A 12,076-nucleotide genomic window follows, 5' to 3' on the forward strand; every position below is an offset into this window, starting at 1 on the left:
TTGTAAATGCATTAATTAATACATTTTTTGGTTATTCTTCTTCTTTTTTTAAATGAATTGTTGTTATTAATTACTTTATATTTATTTATTTTTTTAATTTTTTAAAATATCTTTACAACTTACAGTTTTTTAGCTGAAGACTGTTTGGCTAATTGCTTGATAAACTCATACCCACCCCCATTTCGGAAGTTTGAATGGGCAGCATTTTTTTTCTCTTAGATGTTCGCTCCTCCTCGCCCCCGAACCAACCCCCTTATTAAAACAAGTCTAAAACCCTGCCTGGTTAAAAGAGTCTTACAAATGTATGACTTACAGGAAGCATAAACCTAAAGCGTCTGAAAGAAATTAGACGCAGAAAAGGACAGTTCACCACTTAAATCTGTGCGCTTGGAAAAACTTGAATGAATTACATTTTGAGTCACCAACATTAACTACTGTTGGATAACTTTTTTCTTTTTCTTTTATCAACTGACAAAGTCAGAATGAACTGCCAAGATGCTCCAACAGACCTCATCACAGCAGACTGATGCAGACCATATATAATGTACTGGAGGAGGCGTGAAACTTGAATGATCATTCGTTATATGGAAAACGTGGATACTGCACATCTTTGCAATTTGAAGCAAGGAGTTTTTAAATGCTCCATGTCGGTCTCCTCTGTCCTCTTGACCAAAAACTTGTATGGGAAGGTTTGTAAAGTGTCTGGAACGTGCAGAGTCTCGTCAGACAGCATCCCTGTTAAACTAACGGGACATCTTCACATAGCTGCTCCAAGGTAAGATCATTATTATTCAGTGTAAAATTCTTTTTAATAATATAGGCTACTTTGTTCTGCTTGATTAATAGTTATCTTTGCACGCATTTCATGTTGTAATGGAATTTTAAACAATCATGAGGGGGATACATTTGAATGAATGGAGTTCAGCCATACGCGTTTGCAATACCTACACGTGCCATTTTTTCTCAAGATCCAACAGGTTGTATTTAATTTCTCTCACCGTATTTCTCAGTAACAAGACAGTTACAGCTGATAAATAACCTAATATTTTCATCTAGCATTATGTATATATTTTTACAGCATTATTGCTCTTTCTGACAGGTTTCATACAGGTTTTTACATGATTTTCTCGATTACAGTTAGGCTTCTAAAGAACATCAATTTAATGCATTTAGAGCGACATTTGAAATTCTACAAGGGCTATAGGCTAATTAAACACCATCTGGACACTCTGACCAATAACAGAACAGAACAGATACTGCGCGCAATCCAGCAGCAGCCGTAAAACTGATGGTGACGCAGGCTTAGTAATGATGCGTAATGACGCTTCTCAGTAGGCTCTCTCGGGAGTCACCATGTAATATAAGTGAAATAATATAAACGAAACTCTAACTTTTTTATAAAACTGAGCCTAACCAGAAGCGCACAAACAGTATCGCCATGGTAACCTCTTCAAGCAAACGCGGCTTCTTTTTAATGTGATCTAACTCGTAATCAAACTGTGCGGTTGTTTGAAAAGGCTACTGAAACGTCCATCCATACACTTGTATGTTTTAAGAATGCATGCTTTTGTTTTGACTTTCTTTGAGGGGTTCAAGCCTTAATTAGGGGGGTCAGACCCCCCAATTGCCACCATAATTTGCACCCTGCTTAAAAATACATGAATTCATCCTTAAAATGCTAGTTTTGTAGATGTTTCCCAAACATTTACATGCTGACATGTTCTCTCATTATGTTTCTTTACAGTCGTTAACAGAGTTATCATATTATGAGGCACTGGTCATATTAGGCACAAGGCAGTTTCATAGGCTACTTCAAAATGATAGCCAGTGTGAATACCGTTTTCCCCTTTTAAAAGACTATTTTGTTATAATTTGATGCCAAACTTCCCACGCATTTGCAGATATTGCCTGTTGTAAATGTGCAGGGTGTGTGATTGTCATTGAAAATTAGGCTGCAGTTGGAGGTCATAAAGCTATGACCTTGGCCATGTGCCTGGGATAAGACCCAGCTGTTCAGCACACAGTCTGGCACAGGTAAAAGAAATTGTGTAAAGTCCAAGGGACTTCTAGTTGCCAAAGTTCATACAATAACCTAATTGCAGTTAGCCCTCAAGGCTCTTATTACAACTTGTGGAAATGCCACATTATTTCTTCTGACAGTCTTAACCATTAGGTATTTTTTTAGGACTGAAGGTGAGGTACAATGAGATTTGAGAGTCCTGAAAGTTGGAAAATATGGCTGAAGGCGGAAATTAGCACCAAGCCTAGTTGCAGCAGCTTGAACAGTAGGCAACATGGCGGCCATAATGTCTGACAAGGCCACACCACAGAGCCGTGGCAGAGTGATGGATGTGTCTCAGTGCTAGTGGTTAGATAGATCCTTTGGGAGGAGGCTGTGGCAGTTCCCCAAGTTCCTAGATTCCCCACCACCTCAGAACCACCCACTTAGGAGAAGCAGAAGCTTCTTCCAATGCCTAGGAATACACTAGGGTATCTCAGAAGGGCAGTACGAGCAACAAGGCAGTGTCTCTAGCTTTGTCGCAATGCCAAATATCCCACCCACACAATTTCAGTGAAACAACTTATTTGATGGGAAAACCGATTAGGCATTAGAGTTAAAATCTTTGAAAGCTATCTTTCTCTTTCAAGTACTCTGATTGTTTTATTTTAACATTTAAAATTATTTTATATCTTATTATATAATGTTGTAGATTTGTTTATAATTTAGTATTTAAACCATATGACGGTTTATGAATACAGGATCAACAGACCACCAAAGTACTTTTTGCTAATTTTAGAAGACAAGTCTCACAGAATCCATTGCTAAGTTAAAATTATCTCCTACTTTTTTACCCAATTCCCCTAAAAGAAGTATTAAGCTATGAGCCATGGATTTTCTGCTGCATAACAACTGTTCTTGATGGCCATTCAAGAGTTATTGTGTTTCAAATGAAGCTTTGTCTAAAGGAAGCTCCTCCAAATCTGAGGATAAAGATGAACAAATCCTCTGTCCCCATTAAGTTACACAATCTTCCTCCCCCTACATTCAGGCATAGTGTAAAATCCTCTCTAGATGAATAATATTCAGATATATAAGAGTCAAACAAAGTAATTTTCTGGTTGTGTTCAGGAGGCCTGGATCCCTTTTGGCTAGTGCAAATGTACTTTTCTTGCACGGCAATATTTCATCTACCTTCAAAGCTGGAGTTACAGTTTTCCCCATTGAGGATGATTCAACTCTCAGTGATCCTTGACACTCTGTATCTCCTCCCTGCTCTGTTGGATCATGGCCAGATAATATATATATACGACATAGTCAACTAGTAATGCAAACAAAACATTATTTAACTGTTATTTCAGAATGATAATAACAAAGATAACTATATCCATCCACTCCAATGGATGATAATGTTCTGTTTATTATTAGTGTATGCTCCTAAGTCTGATTGGCTGTCAATGTTTTTATCGGCCATTAGCTGGAAAATTAAAGTGATTCCAATGATATCATTTCTCTGTGTTGTTATCGTTATAGTTGTGGTGTGAACTTCCCTATTCTCTTTGAATTAGAATGATTATTAAAACTTTATGGCTATAGTTATCGTCCTTGGTGTCAATGGGCCTTTACTGCAAATTACCATATTTCATTCAGTCAGACAAAATCTATTGAAGGCAAATGTTTCACACAGGACCACTTCATCAAAGGGATTACCTAATAGGACGCACACCTCCATTCACAACAAGACGAGCCAATCTGCACATGTAAACCCTGAACATTCATCATTGGGACACAAAGCCCACACCAATTTTGCGTAAACATGAGAAATGAGGTCATTCACAAAGACAATGATGCTTCTGATAATCCCGTTTGACCGTGATTAGCTTTAGTGGCCTTTTAGGTGTGGGCTACATTTTGTCTTGTCAGCAGTCTTTCAAATGAGCCTTTCGGGTTCATCTAGAGTTTAAACAAGACATGAAAGCAGGTTTAGGGATACCCCTAGAGTAGTATAGGCGTTTGAGACATTAACACCACATGCTCCTCTTAATCCAACAGGCTTGCACGTGTCTGTTGGATAAGGTGGGGTTTTTGAGGGTCCGGAGGGCCTCGTAAACATGCAGGATGACGTTAAAGGCTGCGACACGTGCCAGTTAGATTCACACTGTGCTGTAGTCCATCATATCAGCCTCTCTCCCAGGCCAGAACCACTGTATAATCTAAACCAGGAGGGATAATGTCAAAGGAAAAACGAGATTTGAGTGGCGAGAATCGATAAAACAAGACGCCATCATTAATACAATGGCCGTCTTCAGCAGTTAGAAGACAGAGGGTCTTTAGTGCAGCCCTCTGAAATCTAAATTTCACTGTTCATGCGTTCCCACGGAGGTATAAACAGATGATGTCAGAGGGTGGTGCTGCATAGTCACGTCTGCCAAGCAGATGGGGAACTGCATTAGTTAGGCAGCTTGGAACAAATGGTCATAGAGACCGCTTCAGAAGAGGAGGAAAGAGGAAGAAATATGATGCTGTCTGAAATATACTGCTGCTTATGCAGCAAGAACAGATGCATGTATTCTATGCTTGTATATAAGCAAAAATCTGTCATTGCCACCACAAAACTGTCCACACATCTGCTTTAATTTCATTTATGAGTACTGTCCATGAAGCTGTTTCATAAAGGGAAGGTTCAGCCAAGAATGAAGATGTTGTCATTGTTTACTCACCCTCATGTCGTTCCAAACCTGTGTGAGTTTTGTTCTTATGCAAAACACAAACGAATATATTTTGAGGAACAATTAAAGTCAATGGGGTCCAAAACAACACTGGACCACATTGACTTTCATTGAAAACATTGAGAATTTTTTTTTGTTTATTTGGTTCAATCAAAATCATGAATATTCACCCCTTAATGTCCTATTGTTGTTTTCAGATGAGATGTGATAAAGCGATCACCTACCTAAGGATTGTTGGGACGACAATGTTCGGCATTTCGCTGCTGGTGGGAATCTCTACTGCTTATATCATGGGGTATAAGCTCATAACGACTGCAGGCAACTATTTGTCCTTTGGTCTTTATGGAGCAATTCTAGTCATTCACCTCATCATCCAGAGCTTGTTTGCTCTGCTGGAACACAGGAACATGAGGCGCTCCCTGGAAACACCGATCAAACTCAACAAGTCACTGGCCCTTTGCATTGCAGCCTATCAGGAAGACCCCAACTACCTGAGAAAGTGCTTAATATCTGTGAAGAGGCTCACGTACCCTGGGATAAAGGTCATTATGGTTATCGACGGGAACAATGATGAAGACTGCTACATGATGGAGATCTTTCAGGACATCATGGGCCGGGACAAGGTAGCCACCTACATTTGGAAAAGCAACTATCATCAGAAAGGACCGGGTGAAACCGAAGAATTGTACGCCGAGAGCTTGCAGCACATTTCTCGCCTGGTTCTCAACAATAAATGTGTGTGCATCATGCAGAAGTGGGGCGGGAAGAGGGAGGTCATGTACACCGCCTTCAAAGCCCTGGGAAGAAGTGTCGACTACGTACAGGTGAGTCTGTCTCTCTCAGGCGGCTCAAGCCTTGCCTGGCCAAGTACACGGGGGCAAATTGTACAAAGAAGCTTTTGTGACTTCTTAAGTGGATGCTAGGCTGAAGCATGTAGAGTGAGGAAAGTACATTCCCGGTTAACACTGATGCTGTTCATTGAGGGACTTCTGTGGGAAATCGTTTGCATATTCCGGGGCTATTTCTGGCACTTCCAGAACAGATCGCTGGTATTTTCCATGCCATCTCAGAGCACATACTATTAGCTCGTGACATCAAGTGGTTATTTAGCTCAAGGGAACATGTCATATGTTCATAAATAAGTCACATAAATACATTAAACCATCAAGGACTCATCTATGGTAGTTTATTATAAACATGCAATTCCCGCTCCTGAATTTTTACGAGCTACAACCAAAAGAGAATTTTATAATGGCGCAAACCATTGAGAACAGCTGTATACATGTGTTTTCACATTACAAACAGACTTTCTGTGGCTTTGGTAGAATGCTACATGAGGATATTTACTTTTGTTCAAACTATTTGCTACAAAATGTCTTTCTGAAGATTTATCGGCAAAACTAGTGATCAAATGTCCTCTTATGTAATCTAAACAATTGTGCAATCAATTATGATGTAAGAAAGATTCAAGCTCTGGAGGAACATCTGAGGGCTGGTTCAGACAGTTGCGGTTTTTAATTGTTATTCTATATAAATATGTGCTACAGGGACATATTTGGCTGTTTTACGCATGAGCATCACATTTTTAAGACGCCATGTCAAGAAAGGGATAAACATTTGAAATGTAACACAGCTTCAAAGTCAGTTTGTCAGTTTCAAAGCACTGGACCAATCAGAAGAAGCCCTGAGGGTGGGGCAAAGCACACAGCGTGAGTTTAAGGCCCGTTCACACCAATGACAATAACGTTAAGGATAGCTGAAAGTTAAGATAAAATTTTAATTTTTTGAGAATAGGAAGTCTGCACTACAACTATAACAATGACCACACAGAGTAACAATTGTTTGAATCATTTTTAGAATGATTTTTTTCCAGCTGATAAACCATAAATACATTGACAGCCAATCAAAATCCACCCGGATTCAAAAAGCTTGAGCATTTAAAGTGGCAGCGTGCTTATAATAAACAGAACGTTATCGTCCATTGGTGTGGATGCTAATATACTTATCATTATAGCTATCATTCTTGGTGTTTAAATCTTTTTTTATTATTATTTAAGTAAGCATTTTGTGTGAATGGCCTTTGAGAACAGTAAACCCGTGGCTGTCATTCATTGATAATCATGTAAGGGCTCCCTTGTAGACTGAGCAAATAATGTTATTTTATCCACATGCCACCTGGTTCCAATGAGATCCCCGACCTTTGCTCTGAGTGTAGAGCCCTAATTGTGTTTAACTTATCACTGATCTTGCTACCTGGCTTGTGGTTAGTCTCACTGTGGGGTTTAGTTGTAAAAGCAAAGTGGCATACATGACTTTCTCTGGAAAAAGCATGAGAACATTTGGGCAGTGCTTGTTTAAAGTTTCAGTGTTAGTGGGCAATGCTTGCTTGAAGTTTCAATGTTAGAACACTTAACCAAATCTCTATCGATATTTGAACAGTGTGTCCTTGTGTTTGATGAGCCTACATTTTTGGCTTTATAACTGACTATGTAAGCCAGAACTTAATGATTAAGATGACCTCCTGGAGAGACTGATATACTTGTCCCAGCATATTTAGCAGCGCTTTTGATTCATTGTGACCACTCAAACAAAGACAATCTGGTTTCTATACATGAGATTATGTAAAATAATAATATTTGCAGCAAAGATAAATCTCTTTAAAGGAACACATGTCACATTAATGATGATGCATCTTGTATCTTGTTGAACAATGTGGTGCCTCAGTATATGTGGTGTAATCACTGTTTTTCCTGAGAACATTTTGTACAGAATGATCAAATTTTAAGGAAAAAGAACAGAGTTTAAAAACAAAAACCTTCACTAATTAGTGTGTATCCTTTACTGATGTAACTATATTGTGTTGGATGCAGGTATGTGATTCAGACACCATGTTGGACCCGGCCTCCTCAGTGGAGATGGTGAAGGTTCTGGAAGAAGATCCCATGGTTGGAGGAGTAGGCGGAGATGTACAGGTATGCAGTTTTAACAACATTCTATCGTTTCACTCTACAGCATCAAACATTTACATGATATACAGCATATAGGCATTTTTTCATTTACTTAAAAATTTTGAGATTTAGTGGAAGTCTAAATATGGCATTATGTTTGACAAGCAAAACTTTGTCATATATAGATAGTTAGACATATACTAAAAATCATCTTGGGAAAGTAACTGAAAAAAATAGCTGCTTGTTCTAAGAAGTCTAGCCTTATTTGTTTGTAGATTCCACTTGGTTTTAATATTTGTGACCCTGGACCACAAAACCAGTCATAAGTTGCACAGGTATATTTGTAGGAACAGCAAACAATACATTTTATTGTTTTCCTTTTATGCCAAAAATCATTCGGACATTAAGTAAAGATCATGTTACATGAAGATATTTTGTAAATTTCCTACCATAAATATATCAAAATTTTTGTAAGTAATATGCATTGCTAAGGACTTCATTTGGACCACTTTAAAGGCGATTTTCTCAATATTTAGATTTTTTTGCACCCTCAGATTCCAAATTTTCAAATAGTTGTATCTTGGCAAAATATTGTCCTATCCTAACAAACCATACATCAATGGCTTATTTATTCAGCTTTCGGTGATGTATAAATCTCAGTTTCAAAAAACTGACCCTTATGACTGGTTTTGTGGTCCAGGGTCACATTTTATCTAATGCTGTGGCATTTTTTCAAATAAATTTGGAGCTATTGTATAATATCCATATGAGGAATATCTGAATGTTTCCTTTGATATTAAATGTCATTTCTTTTATTAATTTTCTATTATACTTTTAGAGTTACTGTAAACACACTGTTTGTAGGTTACATACAGTATAAGACTTCAGTAAAGTTACATGGACTGAAAAAATCTCTGTAAAATGTGAATTCAGGGGTTTTCCCCACCCATTTTTTTTGGGGTGGAGAAGGGTGAATTGATTGTTCACAGTACTTAAATATTCCCACACCACTTTGCTGTGTTCAGATGTCAACAGAAATGCATATTACTAGACATCCTGTACAAAGAACCTTTAGATCTCAGATGGGTTCTCACGGTTCTTTAGTGTTTCACTCTACATTCTGTACTATTTCCAAACATAGTATATACATCAATGTGGCTGATGACCAAGACATACCGGTACATGTGACATTGTATATGTTAAACTACAGGCCCTTTGATTTCAAATTCTCTTTGTTAATCTGTCCCTCTAGATTCTGAACAAATATGAATCATGGGTCTCCTTCCTCAGCAGTGTGAGGTATTGGATGGCGTTCAACATCGAAAGAGCTTGCCAGTCATATTTTGGGTGCGTTCAATGTATCAGCGGGCCACTGGGAATGTACAGGAACTCCCTGCTTCATGAGTTCCTGGAGGACTGGTACAATCAGACATTCATGGGAAGCCACTGCAGTTTTGGCGATGACCGCCATCTAACCAATCGAGTCCTGAGCCTGGGATATGCTACAAAATACACCGCCCGCTCCAAGTGCATGACCGAGACGCCCATCACCTACCTGCGCTGGCTCAACCAGCAGACCCGCTGGAGTAAATCGTATTTCAGAGAGTGGCTTTACAACTCCATGTGGTTTCACAAGCACCACTTGTGGATGACCTACGAGGCTGTCATCACCGGTTTCTTCCCCTTCTTCCTCATCGCCACTGCGATCCAGCTCTTCTACCAGGGCAGGATCTGGAACATCCTTCTGTTCCTGCTGATCGTCCAGGTCGTGGCGCTCATCAAGTCTTCGTTCGCCAGCTGCCTCCGTGGAAACATCGTCATGGTCTTCATGTCCTTCTACTCAGTGTTATACATGTCAAGTCTGCTACCGGCAAAGATGTTCGCAATAGCCACAATAAACAAATCCGGCTGGGGAACGTCTGGAAGGAAGACCATTGTGGTGAACTTTATTGGGCTTATTCCGATCTCAATTTGGTTCAGCATTCTTTTTGTTGGCATTATTTTTACAATAGTCCAAGAGACCCGAAAGCCTTTCCCAGAGTCCGAAAAAATAGTTTTGATAATCGGCGCAATTGTGTATGCCAGCTACTGGGTCGTGTTCTTGACTTTGTACGCTGTCCTCATTATGAAGTGTGGCAAGAGGAAGAAAGGACAACAGTATGACATGGTTCTTGATGTATAGTATTTCCCAGTGTCCTCCATCCTTTCTACGTTTACATTAAAAACAATCTCAGACTGCTATCTGAAGGCGGGCTCTCCGCAGGTGACAGGAAGTGACGCCGTAAAGAGACATCATTGCTGCTGTGACTGTTAATAAGGATATTCCTTTGCAGTGATAAATGAAACACATTGTAATATGTGAGCTTTGACACTCTTGATGTTTTAGTATTCTTTGCACTTTCACGTTCACTCTCAATATGCACAATGCTTGATATAGATCTTTAAGGAACAAAATACCTCAATGGTGATGTTTGCATTGTGTGAGTGTCGGATGAGACTCGTGTTTTTTTCTTAAGTAATTTATGATTTTTCCTTTAGTTTGTTTTATATATATAAAATATATTATGTATACATTTTTAGACTGAAATCCAAAACAGAACTTCTGAGTATTTTTTGATTGTGCTGTACTTTTTATTTGCATTGTGTATTTTATTGCCTTTTATATAGACTTGTTTATTTTTATGTTTTGCTCTACCACCAAAGATTCTCTATTTTCAATAAATATGAGGAAATGTATCTCTTTAAGACTTGCCTATCTGACCAAAATGTGAAATTAAGAAGCTGGATTTGTCTCTGTGATGACAGCGATAAAAGGCAAATCTAGGGATAAGTTATTCATTGACAAGAAAGGTGATGAACCTGTGTTATTATAATAAGTATTACATGGAGGGACGACCAGTCTATTTATACTATACTAAAGTTTATAGCTTTCTTACATGATTTTTATACAAAATATTTGTAATATGAAAGTATCGTATGCTGGTTCAGTTGAATGTTTTGGACTGTCTTGTCAAATTAATTGACAGTTCCACACAATCTATGCAATTTCAGCATGTGCCAAAATCATATTGCTATGAATATTCTCCAGAAAGTGACACAGGAACATTTGCACAAAAATGAGGGACAGATGCCTCTAATGATTGTTATTATTTCACACAATCTTATGTCATCCATCAAAGTCCAGCTTTTCCAGTGATGCCAAACCTTAATTTCCTGGAAAAGCTCTTACCAGCATTATTTTATGGTTTACCAAATGTTTAAGTTAATGATTTGAATCATATATCAAAGTGCCAACATGTGATGATAAGTAAAGTTACTTTGTGTTACAATAAACTATAGATTGTAATTAATGAGGGCTTTTACTAAAGCAGTATTGTCATGAAGCACTTTTGTGTTTGTGCCAAATAAAAGAAAATACTTTATAATGCTTATCCAACATGCTGTTTCCTTTGTAAGCATCATGTCCTTGAAAAATAAATATCTGACCTGATGAATCTGTTTTTTTTCTCTTTCTCTCTCTAACTCTAGCATCTGTTAGTAGTGAGTAGGGGAATTCCTGAGACCACAGACTGTTCTTACGCACAAGGACCGTACTTGGCCTTCATTCCGCTATTTCATCAGCAGCTGGTGAGGGATGAATAGAACAATTATTTTCATGTTGTATCAGAAAGGAGGATTGCCATGGAGATGCGTTTTGTTTATAACATATACAATGTAAGCAGGATGGAGTAGCCACATAGTCGAAGTCTAGACTGAGCACTTAAAGATGTCTGCAGCGCTGCAGCATAATCCCTCAGCATTACTTTATAAATCAAAGATGATTTCATGGGTCAGAGTAGAGATGAAACTTACGGTTCTGTAAAAAGAGTTCATTATTATGTGCGTAGCCGTAGCCTTGGCAGGGGATAACCATCTCAAACACTGCTGACTACTCTGAATTGTGCCCATGGCAGTCTTGGGAAAACCTGTGACTGATGACGGCTTGAACCCAGGAGCCGTCTTCCCTGGCTGTCCAAAAAATTCCTCATCGTAGACAGTGTGCAGTCTTGGCAGCTACAGCTACAAGGCTGCACTCTTCCACTCAGTCGCAGGTGGAGATGATTCCATCTGTAAGCTCCAGTCACGTGTAGAATAGGACAAGACCTTCACTGGGTGTTGCAGAATTCCTGGAAGTTCACTGTAATGCTGTGTGTGTGTATGAGGGATGCATGTGACCAACAGGATTCATGTCCTGAGTCAATCAATTATTCAATCAATCAATCAATCAATCAATCCATCAATCCATCAATCCATCCATCCATCCATCTACTTCAAGTCTTTTAAAATTCAGTTAAGGCTCAGTCAAGCCAACCATGTTTTCTTTGATTTTCTCATTCAAAATTAAACTTTCTTTAGTTTCT

At 38.7% G+C, this 12,076-nt stretch overlaps 1 protein-coding gene across 1 annotated transcript; it reads left to right on the forward strand.

The window, feature by feature from the left end:
- Positions 1–282: 282 nt before the first annotated feature.
- Positions 283–11,166, forward strand: has2 (hyaluronan synthase 2). The gene is made up of 4 exons (XM_051866538.1): positions 283–775; positions 4,926–5,552; positions 7,599–7,700; positions 8,929–11,166. Exons 2-4 carry the CDS (start codon positions 4,926–4,928, stop codon positions 9,856–9,858), a joined length of 1,659 nt encoding a protein of 552 aa, XP_051722498.1. The 5' UTR covers positions 283–775; the 3' UTR covers positions 9,859–11,166.
- The last annotated feature ends 910 nt before the right edge of the window (positions 11,167–12,076 follow it).

The sequence above is a fragment of the Ctenopharyngodon idella genome, chromosome 16, assembly GCF_019924925.1.
Source record: "Ctenopharyngodon idella isolate HZGC_01 chromosome 16, HZGC01, whole genome shotgun sequence".
Taxonomy (NCBI): domain Eukaryota; kingdom Metazoa; phylum Chordata; class Actinopteri; order Cypriniformes; family Xenocyprididae; genus Ctenopharyngodon; species Ctenopharyngodon idella.